Below are 15855 nucleotides of genomic sequence, written 5' to 3'. Positions count from 1 at the left end.
GATTGACTGATTGGGTTTAAATACACACATGCTGTGAAGAAGAAAAAAACGTACCAGAGGTAAGTGATGACACCAACAGGCCTGTGGGAGAGCAGGACACATACGTGACTTGGAATTTGAAGAGCAACATAAAAGCACAGATAAACACAGAAATTTGATGGACTTGCAGATAACTGTGAGTGTATATAGTGCCTGCTGTGCCTAGTCACTTCTCCATGCCAGAGAACAGGTGGCTGACCATATGTCTGTTGCTGTGGAAACTGGAGTTTGGTTAACAATCTCTGGAGCGACATATTCTGGTGTGCCGTATTTGCAGTAGTGCTCCTCTGAAGTCTCCAATTTAATGGCATTCCCGAAGTCGCAAATGCGGATCTGATCACTCCCTGGACTTGCCATCAAAATATTTTCTGGCTAGAGGGGATGTGTACAAAAACAACAACATTAGGACTCATAAAAGGTAAATCAAATCTGATACAGTGCTTGTGGTGGGACAGATGGATACCTTTATGTCGAGGTGAGCTATATTTTTTTGGTGGAGATAGCGAAGACCCTCCAAAACCTGCTGAACACTGCTGCGGATCTGTAGCATGAAACACAACAGGAGTGAATCCTGAAAGGCACGTTACATAATGAAAGCGCAGTGCAGGCAGCAGAAAGACACAAACCTGCAGTTCCATGACTGTTGTTTTCTTGGCCATTCTTTCCAGCAACTCCTCGTGACATCTTTGTACAAGAGTTAAGAAAAAAGAAAAACAAAGCTGCTGCTGCTGCAGCTACTTGATTGCATAGTCTGACTGGTAGGTGCATGAGAAATGAATTATAAATGAGCAAAACTCCCCCACACTCTATCTCTTGCTAATTCCTCTCAGCAGCGATGAGTCAGAGAGAAAAAGCTCGGCTGCTTCATTCATGCCTCCGGGGGGTACGGGGGGACGTTAGGATTAATGCTGTGCATCTTGTACTTGAGATGCATTTAAGTGCACTTTTGTTTGACAATGTAGAAGATAAAATGTGAATCGGAGATGCAGGAGGAAAAAACATTTTTCTGTAAAACGTAGATTACAGATTTCACTGTATGTTCTAGTGAAAGGATACAAATCTGTGATAAGCACCACCACGTTCTTCTTCTCAAAGGCATCATGGAAGTAGAGAATCCTCTCGTTATCCAGCTCAGACAGAAGCTCCATCTCTCTGAGAGCCAAGGCTTTCCTATTTCCGCGAGCAGAAATGAATTTGGCAGCAAACTCGGTCTTTCCGTTCTTGCGAGTTACTCTCTTCACATAGGAGTAGGCCCCCCTGCACCCACAAACACAAAGTGATGACATTAATGGTTTTGTACATGTCAGCCGTGTTGGTTTTTTTATCCATTTGTTTTCAAGACTGATTTCTCTTTGATAGAAGTAAATTATAAATATTATTATTATTATGACAGTAATTTGCTTAGGCTGCTGCCCCCGCGACCCGGCCCCGGACAAAGCGGATGAAGATGGATAATTAAGGGCCATATTTACTAAGCAGGGCAAAATTGCACTGAGCACAATCCTTTCGTCAATTTGTACACTTAAATATTCTCCTCCCTGTACTATGTGCTAGTGAAATATGGGTCAGTTGCAAAACTTCCCAGTTGCCACCTCTACCATGCGATCCTGTCATTGCGCTCTCTTTGTAAATACCAATTGTACATTTCTTACACAAACCCAGTTTGTTCTGGCGCAATGCGTTAGTAAAGTTGGGCTGAGTATGGTGGAAATTCGTTTTAGACCATTATCAGTTTACACATGTAACCACACTTATTACCGATACGTGTGGGTCATGGAGCAACATCTATAGATAGATGCGAGTATGCCTGCCAGTATTGCTTCAGTTCATTGAGGTGTTGTTTTAAGCCTGAGGGCTGGACTTCTTCCTTCTGTTTGGCAGACTTGCTGTTGTAGATTTGCTGCTGAGCTTGAGGTTTGGACTGATGTCCTCACATCTCTAGACTCTAGGCATAAAGAGGAGTTCATGGTCGGCTCAATGGCTGCAAGGTGCCCAAGTCCTGTGGCAGCAAAACAAGCCCAAATCATCACCCCTCCACCAATGTGCTGACAGTTGGTATGAGGTGCTATGCTGCATTTGGTTTTCTCCAAAATTCAGTGCATTGTGACCAAATATTTCCACTTCAGTCCCATCTGTCCAAAGCACATTGTTCCAGAAATCTGGTGGTTTGTTCAGATGCAACTTTGCAAACCTAAGCTGTGCTACCACGTTGTTTTCAGAGAGAACCTTTTCACCCATGCAGGCCATTCCAACAACCCATGTTTTGGTCAGTCTTTTTGTAATTGTACTATATAACTGATTTTCACAGGACTCTCTGTCTATACACACACACACACACACACACACACACACACACACACACACACACACATATATATATATATATATATATATATATATATGTATATATATATATATATATATATATATATATATATATATATATATATATCTTGATAATAGGTCCCTTTAATCCCTTTAATGACTAATTTCCTTTCCCTCCACTTTATTAATAAATTCTTCTTTGTGAGAACAATGGAAAGACAAATGGAGGGGCAATAGTCATTGTATAATTAACTTTCATTCTCCTTAGGCACTCTTCTGTGATATTTGGGAGAAGGACTCATAATCTGAACTCCATTACTGGGGTACTCATGCTGTTCACTGGGTGGAAAGCAGATTTCTTCATCTGCCTGTTTTGCCATCCCAGTGGCTGTGCAATTCACAGTAAATGCCTGTCTCTAGACCAAAACAAATCATCTGTCGTCGGCTAATGCGTTCACTCCACTCTCGTGGCTGGTGACTCATCTGTCGTTTCTGTCTGCTGTTGTTAAGCAGGTGCAACTAACCCCACCGCCACCCTCCCATCACACACACACACACACACAACCCCTCCGCACCAGCTCCTACCCCTACCTCCCGCCCTCCAGGCCGACCCTGAGCACTCAAGTAACTATTAACGTCAGTGTCCTCGTCCTCGTCGGGATGTGAGGCAGGAAGAGTGCGCACACTCACCTCCCTATCGCTTTGTGGATGTCATAGTAATCTGTCAAACGCCTCATCTTCCTCAGAATGGTTCCCTCATCCTCCATTGGCTCTTCTGCTTCTTTTCGCTCTGGAGAAAAGCATCAACATAGGCATCTTTATTGGCTTTGTGTGTATGGATGTGTGTGTGAGTGTGTGTGTGGGGGGTGCACACACTCATATGTGGGTGTATTTATGTGCTAGCTCAGAGACAGATGGCTTCACATTGTAATTTCAAAACACCTTGTGGTCCCGCCCATATGGTGCGGATTCAGAGGAGCAATTTTCAACAACAGCTAGCCTTTATTAGCGATTCTAAGCAGTAAATATCATCAGCAAATGGGGTAAAAATCTGTTAGCACAATACTTTTGAATATGAAACTTTTCAACTTTACACATTCCTAATCTTTTCAACTACTGTAAGAATATCGCTGGACTGCAGACCTGTATGAACTGTGAGCTCGGCCTTGCAGGAGTTGGACCCGGCCAGGTTCTTGGCAGTGCAGGTGTACACGCCGGAGTGATGGGGCTGAGCGTTGAGGACGACAAGTGAATACTCTGGGTCGTCGTAAACAAATGTGAAGTGGCTGCTCTCCGAGAGGAGCGCATCATCCTGCAGCAGATCAATCAGCTATTAGCATTCACCTAAAAAAATATCATCTGAGTATTCAGTTGAGTTGAGTTGAGTTATAGTCGAATGTTGGATGTACTACCTTAAACCACAGAATATCCGGATCTGGCTTTCCTTCGACCACAACAGCCAGATGACATGTTTCCCCGACTTGCACATCTACGTCCTCCATTATGGTCTCAAATTTGGGAGGCACTGCAGGAAAATTAGGAGGAAAAAAGAAGCTCATCTCTAAGGTGGAGAAGCACTATGGACCGCACATACAGAGTACATTTTATGGTGTTGTGGCCATTTTTGTTGAATTCTAATGAATCATAATTTGTATCCATTATTGTTTTTTCTTTAAAACAGTAAAAATATGCTTAAGCTAGTTTTGCTATTTAAATCTGTAATTAATTTTACTTTTGGAAAAGTCGGAAGTGCTTTCTGAAACAAACCACCTGTTGCCCCCCATGGCCTTTTTTTGGAGTATGGTTTTTTTGGGGAACTTAAAAGGCCTTGACAGACAGGTCTCGCTGTTGTTCAATCTTCCTTTGGGCACTAAATGAATATAAAAGCTGATGTTTTTATGCAACAGATCAAATAATAAAGACACACTTTGTCTTGTTGACATAAGTAGAAAGTTGTTTGGATTCTCACTAAAATGCTAAATTTGTCACGTGGTGCGCCTGTTTGGACTGACCTGCCATGGCCAGCTGAAGTGTGCACAGGTCGCTGCCAAACTGGTTTCTGGCCGTGACCACCAGCTGACCGATGTCCGTGCTCCTGACCCTCTGCAGCTTCAGGGTGTGTTGATCATCGTCCGGCATGCTCATCTCGCACATCCCCGGCTTACTGACCAGCACCACGCCCCTCCTGAGGTAAGCGGGTTTCAGAAAAGTTGGGAGAAGGCCACATTTACCAGTTTGCTGCACTGAGTCTTCTTTAACCCAGTAAGAGGAGACCAACTGTTGTAGTTTTGAAAGCCATTTTTTTTGTTTTGATTGTTGCACAGCGTTGTGGGCTTTGCATTATTTAATTTTCTGTGCTCCAAATGTTGGCAGTGGGTGATGAGTCTGGACTGCAGGCAGGCCAGTTTAGCACCCAGACTCTTGTAAAACATGCAGAATGTGTGTCGACATAGTCTTTCTTAACTAAGAAAGGCTTACTCTGACAAGCTGTATGTCTCGATCAGCATTAAGTACACTAATATCCCCCTAAAGCCATCATGAAAGCTTTTGAACTGTATATTTAAGTTTTTAGTCTTTAGTATAAGGGCTGCCAAATAAACCCCAAGAAGCTTGGGGTTAATATGATCCAGTTTATGAAACAGACCCTGATGAATGCTATGAAGAAATCGGATGAAAACTTTTTAATGACATCACAAGGACATCACTGGAAGGTTAATAAACTAACTTTTTCCAGGTGACAGCTGCATGCACATGGTTCAGCGTGATGGTGATGTTGGCAGGCTGGTTCTCAACCACGTACACAACTTCTGGCTTGTCTAAAATTATCGGCGTTTTCCTCAAGTACGGTCCTAGAGAAGTCAAAGGTATGTTACAAGAAAACAAAGCAAAACTGGTCCTAAAAGTAGAAATGATGTCCTTTAAGGTCGATTATCAGATTAGTGGTAGCATAAGCCTCTTAAACACACTTGATACCTCTGTCCAGCAGCTGGACTAGATCAGTGGCAGGCGATGGCTTGCTAAGCGTTTTCCCAGTGGATGCTAGGACTCTGAAAGCATAGCGGACTCCCTTTGACAGCGAGGTGACGGTGTAGTTTGTCTCCCTCAGGTTTGATGCCACAACAGACCACTGGATGGAGCCCAGAGGCTGCTGCTGGACCACATACACCAAGGAGCCGGCATCTGTAAACACACATGCTCCTTAATTACTTGGTGGCAAAGACATGATTAAGCAGTGCTAAAAATGCTGTATTTTTTCTCCCTTGAATGGAGAGAGTATGTAATCAGTTCAGTTTGTTTGTTTGTTAGCAGTCTATCATCCACAGTTTTCAAGACATCGTTTTTAAATTGTGTGTGATGGGAGATATCAATACCAGCTCAAGCTGATTTCATTTTGGGAAAAATTGGGTCGAGATTGAGGTCAATTCAATTTTAAAATCAGTAAAAACTGATTTATTACCCACAGTTTTTTATGCATCATCTTCAAACTTCACAACAATATACTAGGCCTGAGGTCACACTGGGACCAAGGCTGGCTACATATTTGACCTAGACCTTGATTGTTAGCGCCCAAGGTCAAAACTGAGCTTTTCAGGAAACCATATCAAGTAATAATAATGGATTGGATTTATAGAGCGCTTTTCAAGGCACCCAAAGCGCTTTACAATGCCACTATTCATTCACTCTCACATTCACACACTGGTGAAGGCAAGCTACAGTTGTAGCCACAGCTGCACTGGGGCAGACTGACAGAAGCGAGGCTGCCATATCATGCCATCGGCCCCTCTGGTCAACACCAGTAGGGTAAAGTGTCTTGCCTAAAGACACAACGACCAGGACAGAGAGCCCGGGGATCGAACTGGCGACCTTCTGGTTACAGATGCTCTTCCCAACCCCCTGAGCCACGGTCACCCCTTAGTATTATTTCACGTGAAAACGCATGGAGAGAGCTGTACAACACACTTCACTTCACACGCGTCACAGTGATGCCATAAAATCGTGCAAAATGACACACTGCATGACTATATTTTAAAATCTTTTAAAGCTTCTAGAAGCCAAGGCTTTGAACCAGTTCTGCTCCAATCATATGGATTTCGAAATGTACCTTAAGGTCATAGGTCAAAGGTTAGAGTCACACGAATTAGGACAAAATTTTAGCTTCAATTGGATCATCTCCAAACCTTTACGCTTTATATAAGTCAGTGGGAGACCTAAGCACTTTCTTTGTTCGAGCTCTTTATTAAACATGATTTTTCCAACACATTATATCCATCCACCTGTGTTGCACCAGCCTGCAGGTGTGTTATGAACCTACCAAGTGAAGGGTCGAGTCTCTTTGGTGTCTTCCAGCTGAGGGTTATAGTTTTTCCTGTAATGGCCTCAATCACCGGAGGCCCATCAGGAGGATCAGGAACAATATCTGTTTCCAAAAACATACATATATATTTATATATTTCACAAAAATATTAGGGAAATTGTGTATCCCGTAATGTATACCATTAAACATTGTGTATCTATGATTACCTGTAACATACAGATGAGCATAGCAGGCTGCTTTGCCCACTTTGTTGGAGATGACAGCCTTGTAAACACCTCCGTGAGCATGACAAGCGCCCCGAATGATCAGACTGTGGACATCCCTGTCTGGAGAACAGACACACAGGTTTCTTATTCGCCATCTTTCCCCCACTTTGAACGACTTATTTTTGTGTGTTTATCTGCTTACACTGAGTCATTTTGCGCTCCTCGCTGTTCTCAATGCGCCTGCTGTTGTGATACCAGGCAATAGTTGGGTATGGCAGGCCCGCCACCTTGCATTTCAGCACCGCCTCCTTCCCTTCAATGACTTCCACATCAGCCAGAGGCTGCACAAAGTCCGGCATGGTCCTCTTCTCCACCTCGTTGTCGAACACTTCAGGTTCCTCTGGGATGGACGGCATCTTCTCCAACTTGGACCTGGAGGAAGAAAAGAACAGGTCGACTTGATTTTATCACACGCATTCGCTCCATCTGAGCTATTTTTCTTTGCCCTAGAAAGCAAAAGTGGAACATTTGATTTTTTAAAAATAGTTTGTTTTCTTCTCAAAGCCTTCAAAGAATTAACAATTACACAATTAGGGATGAGATGCAAATAGAAACAAACGGCTTCTCTTACATGTGAGAGGAGACGGCAGCTCGGGGTTCTTGCACGTACAGCTCAGCAGTGCATTCAGACTTTCCGTGAATGTTTTGAGCAACTGCTGTGTAAAATCCTTCTGTGTCACTGCCAACGTGGGTGATGACAAGCGAGTGACGACCCCCCTCTTGAAGGATGCGAATGTTATCACTCTCCTCCACTCGTGACTCTGAAAGAACATTATAAAAGACAAATTAAAAAGCCATTTCTTTGGACAAGCCTAAAAAATGTAGGAACACCGCACCGCCGCTTTGAGATTCTTACCAAAATGCATCCATGTGACTCTCGGAGCAGGCGATCCGCTCACCTTACAGTCAAACCGTGCCGTGCGTCCTTCGATGACCTCCAGGATGTCCAACTTTCGTGTGAACAGAGGCTCCTTGGACGGCGTGACGATCAGTTTTGCACTCGAGGTCAGCTCCTCTGTAGATGCACATGCGCCCTGTTAGTAAGTGTATCACTGAAATATGTTCAATCACATCTAAAGAAGTTGGAGAACAACCAACCAAAACCTCTCTGGTGGAGACAAAAACACGAAATGGAAAACCCAGCATAAATATAAGGTGTGATCATAAAAAAAAAACCTTATGTGATTTAAATTTGCCATGTTTCCACCTTCAGGTTAGACTCCTTGGGAAGAAAAGGAGCCAACCAGTTAGATCAGGTCACAGATTATGGGCCACACACATCTTTCCTTTCTGTCACTGTAAATATATTTAATCTCTGAAATATCTTAGTACAAGAAGTATAAGTGCAATGTCAACAGTATGTCTCAGTCTTTACCCCTCAACCGCAAAAGGCTGATGGCTTACATATTATCATCACCCCGTTGGCCAGTCGGAGAAGTAAACGGGCTGCATGGACACCTAAGTTTGTAAATGAGATAACTCAGGAAGGAAGTCACCTAGAATTTTCAAATTCCTACCAGCGGTTCAGAGTTTTCTGAGCTTTGAACTTGAGAGTTTTCTGAAAATCTTGTGAATGCAGTAACTCGAGAATATTCAGGATCTTGGATTTTCAAATTGAAACCATAGGCACTCCTATTTAAAATCCCTGTGCATAAATTGTTGAAAAATTCTGTAGTGGGTGATGATCTATGATGTGATGATTTATCTTTTACTTTATTCCTGCATTATGTGGTCTTGGGGAGGTCTTTATCAGGAGAAAAAAAGTACAATTTATGAAAATACAGTTAAAATTCCAAAATGTAAGCTAAGATGTAAGATGTCCCATGAGTCTTTGTAGGCCCAGTTGCAGTCCTGGGGCTTTATGTTTGACACCCCTGAATTATATCGTTTTAGGGAAGAGGAAGAAGGCACAAGCCACATTTGCGAAACGAGGCCAGTGTGACAGAAAAACTCTGTACTGTGCCTGTCTAAAACTATCTGGGGGAAACAATCATTGAGGTTAAAATCCCAGATTTGTACAGATGATTTAAAAAGAGCAGCAGCACCAGAAGATGGCTTTGAAGGGGAAATTTGCACAGGTTTTTAGTTAGACTGAAAATTTATGATCACACCTCATCTTCTGTTCAGCAACAGGGACAGCACTGCTTATGATTCACCTTTGGCAGTGCTCAGCTTGCAAGTATATGTCCCACTGTCGTCTTCATGTACTGAATTTAGCATGAGACGGCACCTATAGCATAAAGAAAAATAAATGAATGAATTTTGTTTTTATGACACCAAAAATCTGTCAGATAATAAAATGTGCTGCAGTGACAGCAACATGAGGTGGACCTACCTCTTTCCGTCAAAGTGCATCTTACAGTTGAGCAGTGCAGGCTGGATCAGCTTCCCCCTGGACAACCAGTCCACGTCCACATCTGGAGGTCCCGTGATGTGACACTCAAACACGGCTGATTCTCCAGCCCTCACTGCTGCGTCTTTTACCTCCCTGGTGATCGTCAACGCCGTTTGTGCTGCAGCGGTTGATTAAAAGAAAAAGAAAACAGCACAAATAGAGCATATATAAGGAAGAACGACAAGATATGGTATGACTAAACATTCAGTTCAGTTTCTCATCACCTACCTCTGACCTCCAGTCTGCACTCTGCCTGTTTGCTTCCATACTCATTGATGATCCTGCAAGCATACAGCCCTGCATCTGACCTCTGAGCCGAGCCGATCCTCATTTCACTGGTGCCATCTTCCATCTCTCGCACAGTGAAGTGCCCTGCTGTCTTCACCGAGACTCTGTCCTTCAGCCTGGGTCAGTATAAAGCGGCTGTCAGAATCATTTATGCTCAGGCGCGTAATGGAGGGGTGTTTGTGTGAGACAGTTAGTGACCTTGATTGTGATAAAAGCTTCAGGTTTCTCCTGAGATGTCTAGCTGCAATAAAACCTTGAGGGGGAAAAAAAGATGTCTTACCAGTAAACCATGGGTTTGGGCTGGCCTCTGGCTTTCACTGACATGACAACATCTTGACCCTCGGTTACCGCCTGGTCACATGGTGCCACCTATTAAAGAATGTAAACATGATTACCTATAAAAGCTTTTAAGGTTAATCTCTAAGCTTTGCTCCAGTTTTATCAGATTGGAAGTAAAATCACATTACGACCGTGCCCAGAATGACTGCAGCTATCAAGTAATGCTGCGATGAAGCAAGTGGAGTCATGGTATGAAATGCAAAGGATATGTCCATGGAGATTGCCATTTTGCTACTAGGAAAATGAATATTGCAGCACAGTGTGATCTTAAGATCGGAGAACAATCAAAAGAAGATTCATATTTCCATGTGCAGTAACTCATATTTTTGTCCGATTGTTTTGGGACCTGCCTGTGGCCCCAATACCTGCGTACCTGGAAAACAAGACAGAGTGTGCAGCAACACCTGACACGGAAGAGAGTTGCCATTACAAGGAGTGCAGAATTATTAGACAAATGAGTATTTTGTCCAAATCATCCTCTTCATGCATGTTGTCTTACTCCAAGCTGTATAGGCTCAAAAGCCTACTACCAATTAAGCATATTAGGTGATGTGCATCTCTGTAATGAGAAGGAGTGTGGTCTAATGACATGAACACCCTATATCAGGTGTGCATAATTATTAGGCAACGTCCTTTCCTTTGGCAAAATGGGTCAAAGAAGGACTTGACAGGCTCAGAAAAGTCAAAAATAGTGAGATATCTTGTAGAGGGATGCAGCAGTCTCAAAATTGCAAAATTGCAAAAACCAAGGCGCCAAATAACTGCCCATGAACTGAGAAAAGTCAAGCGTGCAGCTGCCAAGATGCCACTTGCCACCAGTTTGGCCATATTTCAGAGCTGCAACATCACTGGAGTGCCCAAAAGCACAAGGTGTGCAATACTCAGAGACATGGCCAAGGTAAGAAAGGCTGAAAGACGACCACAACTGAACAAGACACACAAGCTGAAATGTCAAGACTGGGCCAAGAAATACCATACCACCTTTATTTATAAAGCACTTTAACATAAAGCCAGAGTTCACAAAGTGCTGTACATGCTAATAGCATAAGTAAAGAAAATTAAAATGAGATAAGATAAAATAAATAACTAAAAAACTAAAATAAATTGAAACATGTTAAAACAAATTGAGTCAACCCCTCTAATCAATGCCAAAGGCAAATATCTCAAGACTGGTTTTTCTAAGGTTTTATGGACTGATGAAATGAGAGTGAGTCTTGATGGGCCAGATGGATGGGCCCGTGGCTGGATTGGTAAAGGGCAGAGAGCTCCAGTCCGACTCAGACGCCAGCAAGGTGGAGGTGGAGTACTGGTTTGGGCTGGTATCATCAAAGATGAGCTTGTGGGGCCTTTTCGGGTTGAGGATGGAGTCAAGCTCAACTCCCAGTCCTACTGCCAGTTTCTGGAAGACACCTTCTTCAAGCAGTGGTACAGGAAGAAGTCTGCATCCTTCAAGAAAAACATGATTTTCATGCAGGACAATGCTCCATCACACGCGTCCAAGTACTCCACAGCGTGGCTGGCAAGAAAGGGTATAAAAGAAGAAAAACTAATGACATGGCCTCCTTGTTCACCTGATCTGAACCCCATTGAGAATCTGTGGTCCATCATCAAATGTGAGATTTACAAGGAGGGAAAACAGTACACCTCTCTGAACAGTGTCTGGGAGGCTGTGGTTGCTGCTGCACGCAATGTTGATGGTGAACGGATCAAAACACTGACAGAATCCATGGATGGCAGGCTTTTGAGTGTCCTTGCAAAGAAAGGTGGCTATATTGGTCGCTGATTTGTTTTTGTTTTGTTTTTGAATGTCAGAAATGTATATTTGTGAATGTGGAGATGTTATATTGGTTTCACTGGTAAAAATAAATAATTGAAATGGGTATATATTTGTTTTTTGTTAAGTTGCCTAATAATTATGCACAGTAATAGTCACCTGCACACACAGATATCCCCCTAAAATAGCTAAAACTAAAAACAAACTAAAAACTACTTCCAAAAACATTCAGCTTTGATATTAATGAGTTTTTTGGGTTCATTGAGAACATGGTTGTTGTTCAATAATAAAATTATTCCTCAAAAATACAACTTGCCTAATAATTCTGCACTCCCTGTAATGACAACAGACAATTGTTTCTTCTTTTTCTTTCTGTTTTTTTTTTTTTTAGTTAAATGCAGTAAAATCCAATGGATGACTCTGGATTTGGGGGTTGCCAGAGGAACAGTACTTGTCTGATGGCACTGTGCCAAGTGAAAAGTTTGTTGGAGGCGGGATTAGGGTTCGGGATTGTTTTTCAGGAGTTGGGCCAGCAGGGTTAGTTCCTGTGAAAGGAACTCTTAATGGTTCAACATAACAAGACATTAGTGACAATTTTATCCTCCTAACTTTGTGGGAACAGTTTGCAGCTGGATCCTTCCTTCCTGCACAAAGCAAGGTCCATAAAGACACCAATAAGCGAGTTTGGTGTAGAAGAACTTGACTGGCCTTCACAGAGTCCTGACATCAACCTGATAGAACACCTTTGAGATTAATTAAAGTGGAGACTGCGACCCAGGCCTTCTGGTCCAACATCAGTGTCTGACCTCACAAATGTGCTTCTGGGAGAATTCCCATAAACACTCCTAAAGGTTGTGGAAAACCTTCCCAGAAGAATTGAAGCTGTTAGAGCTGCAAAGAGTTGATCAAATTATCAAAATAAACCCTAAGGATTAAGAACAGGATGTCATTCAAATTCATATGCAAGCGAATACTTTTGGCAATACATCACAACAATGTGATTGGTCACTTGCAGTGTTGAACCTGGACCAACATTAATTATGATGATTCGGGAAAGACAACGAAATGGGGATATCAGAGACATCGACTATGACGCTGCGCTTGTTATTTAAAGAAAAAATCATAAGGAGCTTTTATACTTTTACCTGAAATGAGGGAGGCTCTTTTAAATGGTGAGGAAGTGAGCCTCCGACCTCCATCACCTCCTCCTGAGGACTCAGGTACTCCTCATCTGACTGGATTGGACTGCTGATTTCCAGAGATACAGCAGATTTCCCACATTGCGTGTGGGTCGGCTCTGGAAGAACAAGATATCGGACACAAATATAATAGAATTACAAGCATACTACCGCCGTGTCTAATTAATTTTTATTTGAGTTCACAAAAAAGTCGATTCTGATTTACACACGTCTTAATTTAAGTAATTGAGTGCAAAGCCTTTTGAAATATGGTTAACATGGCACTGGCGTAGCTCATTTTGTTTACGGTCTTTTTTTTGCTTTGCTGGTGTTGATCTTTGCCAAAATGAGCACTTGGCAACACAAAGCAGTGGGTTAGACACAAGTGGGCCACGTGCACCTCCACACACTGAGCACAGGGACCATCTGAAGTGACCATAAGCGAACAGATAACGAATTAATCCCTTAATCCCTGACCCAATCATTCACTCATTCCCACGAGTTCTAGATCAGACACTGTGTCTGGACCCTTGGCAGTCTGGACTACAGTCAGACTCAACTCACAGCTGCGGGAAGAAATATAAAGAGCTGCCTCTCTCTTTCTGTCTCTCCTTCTTCTTTTGTTGCCTTCGTTTTCGTGTCAGCGTTTCACAATCTTTGCAAAGCCTAAGACCTCACATATCTGGCACAACTAGATAACGTTGCGAGTGAAAATGAATAAAATCAATTACCCAAGTAGAATAAAGGCATGTCCCCCCTTTCAGATGGCAGAACAGTGGACTGATAGGTATTTTGCATGACATTCAACTGTGCAAAATAAAGGGAAAGTGGGTCATCATCTGCAAGTGAAAGGCAGGCTTGGTCGCATATACAGATGGAAAGAAATGCACCGAAAGCCATATATGGAAAAGCTGACTAATAGTAATGAAACACGATAAAAAAACACTGTTTATGCCAAATTATTAAGCGATGTAGGTGGATATTCTGTTGCGCTTATAGCATTAAAAAAAGGAGGGGGGGATAAAAACAACAAAATAACCTACCTAGAGTCACATCTCTGAGCGGCGTCTGTGCACCAGGGGATAACTCCCCAGAGTATTTATGTAAACCTGCCAACTCTTACACAACTCCCGAACAGTGTGAGCCGACCAACTTTCCTCCACCCTGTCCTTCTGCTTCCCATCACTGTTACGCCTTTATTCTCTTACACTCCTGACATCCCGGGCTGATGAAAAAGCTGAATATTTTAAAAGTTTATTAAAGCTTAGGTTTAAAGACTCCACTGAGTCACAAAGCTGTGGTTCTTCAACTTCTTTGATTTTTTTTTAATGCAAAAATGACAATAGGCCTGTGTTATGTTCTCGCATATTTCTTTGAAGCCAGTAAATCAATCTCGCCCACTATTTTGGCTTGTCGTGGCAACAATCTACACACTTCTCGGCTAAAATGACTCACATAATCTCCCGCCACTTTCTGGCAGCTCCATCCCCAAGCCCTGTAGCGTGAAATCTGAAGTGATGAAAAACTCCACGATTACAGCTGTAATCTCGAGCGGGGACATAAAGCAGACGGCAATTACCCGAGAGAACAAGAGGCCTTCTAAAAATACTCCTGCAAAGTTAGACTCCGCTGGCCTAATATGGCAACAGAGGCCCGCGTGCTGCTGTCGGAAAAGCACCAGGGTGAGCGCTCGCATTTGTTGACAAAACTGTGAAGAGGGGAAAGTTGCATTTGCATGAGGCCGAACCAGCACTGCTGGGAGCTTCTCTCATGCACAGCGTAATATAAACACCCGTCCACTGCAGGCGCTTATATTTTTCTTTTTTTGCCTGATTTTGAATGCCACGGCTGCCTTTGAGGCTCAGGAGACCTTTGTGTGACGGGGGCAGGTCTGCGTTTTGAATTCATGCCGAGGGGGAGCTCGGTGCCTTCAAGAATTAATGGGTTGCCATGGCAACTATCGCTGCGAGGAGCCCCGGTCGGGATGCTGAGCTCCAGCGGGCCTTTGTAGTCATTAAGACAGAATGTCAGGCGGAGGAGGGCTGGCAGCGGATTAAAGTGTGAGTCAACATGTTTGAGAACAGCATCGTTTTTATGTTCCCCCCGGTGTCGCTCTCCTCATTTAAAATTTGTGCTGGTAAAATGTGTCACCATGTCTAACTGCAAAACAAGAAAGCAGTAGAGGTGGGCGGATACATGTAACCATCGATACGCTGGTATTGGTACTGGATAAATACTAGTGCGATAGGGTGGATACTTTGTTTCTGTCCTTCTAAGTTCAGTATCTACTGAAAAGTGTTAAATAAATTTAATATTTTTGGAAGATGGCTCATCTCATAAATCATGACACACTGCTCACCCCCATAAAAGCTGCCTTTATAGGTTAAAATTATCGGTATCTGTATTGGTATTGGCAATACAGGCTGTATATTTACTTGGTAATCGAATTGATACCAATATTTCAAGTATCGCACAGGGCTTGAAAGCAGGCTCTGGCCCAGCCTCACCTGACTGAATGTAGAGTGTCGCACTGCATGACGCTCTGCCCGCCGCGTTGACAGCCGTGGCGCAATATGACCCCGCATTGCTCAGCCTCATCTCCTTTATCACCAGACTATGCTTCTCGCCCTCAGCTTTAACCACATGGAACGCGTCACACCGGATCTCCACATTATTCTTCCTCCATGTCACTGAGAAGGCAGAGAGAGAGAAAACACAAACACTGAAAAACTGATATGGAAGAAGTCAGATTGCAAACATGTGAAAGGATAAGGCTCATTGATTTGGTTTATGAGAGTTTCACTTAAAATTGACCAGATTTCATAAGACTATGTGTGCAAGAAATCGCTTTATACGGCACTTAACAGAAAACAGTCTCCTTACTGAATTCAAAAAAGAAAATTATAGAAAATGGGGATGTTAAAATGGTGACTTGT

The 15855-nt window shown here is 42.9% G+C and overlaps 1 protein-coding gene across 9 annotated transcripts in view; it reads right to left on the bottom strand.

Annotated features, from left to right (window-relative positions):
• Positions 1-15855, bottom strand: part of LOC146642103 (striated muscle preferentially expressed protein kinase-like) — a 63350-nt gene that overhangs the window by 12870 nt on the left and 34625 nt on the right. For all 9 annotated transcript variants that reach the window (XM_085399615.1, XM_085399618.1, XM_085399617.1 and 6 more), the window contains 22 exons: positions 15427-15609; positions 12887-13038; positions 9909-9997; positions 9569-9744; positions 9281-9458; positions 9102-9175; positions 7802-7960; positions 7517-7706; positions 7088-7317; positions 6886-7005; positions 6677-6781; positions 5338-5544; positions 5090-5213; positions 4377-4549; positions 3777-3889; positions 3508-3676; positions 3055-3154; positions 1096-1296; positions 666-723; positions 503-580; positions 239-411; positions 55-81 (listed from right to left, as the gene is read on the bottom strand). In XM_085399615.1, coding sequence (XP_085255741.1) covers positions 55-81; positions 239-411; positions 503-580; positions 666-723; positions 1096-1296; positions 3055-3154; positions 3508-3676; positions 3777-3889; positions 4377-4549; positions 5090-5213; positions 5338-5544; positions 6677-6781; positions 6886-7005; positions 7088-7317; positions 7517-7706; positions 7802-7960; positions 9102-9175; positions 9281-9458; positions 9569-9744; positions 9909-9997; positions 12887-13038; positions 15427-15609 — 3079 coding nt within the window. The remainder of the gene's footprint in view (positions 1-54; positions 82-238; positions 412-502; positions 581-665; positions 724-1095; positions 1297-3054; positions 3155-3507; positions 3677-3776; positions 3890-4376; positions 4550-5089; positions 5214-5337; positions 5545-6676; positions 6782-6885; positions 7006-7087; positions 7318-7516; positions 7707-7801; positions 7961-9101; positions 9176-9280; positions 9459-9568; positions 9745-9908; positions 9998-12886; positions 13039-15426; positions 15610-15855) is intronic.

The sequence above is a fragment of the Rhamphochromis longiceps genome, linkage group LG23 (assembly GCF_057381845.1).
Source record: "Rhamphochromis longiceps isolate RC_006_pf linkage group LG23, R_longiceps_female_GT1.1, whole genome shotgun sequence".
Lineage (NCBI taxonomy): Eukaryota > Metazoa > Chordata > Actinopteri > Cichliformes > Cichlidae > Rhamphochromis > Rhamphochromis longiceps.
The sequence above is the reverse complement of the archived record's forward strand: the minus strand, read 5'-3'. Positions and strand labels throughout refer to the sequence as shown.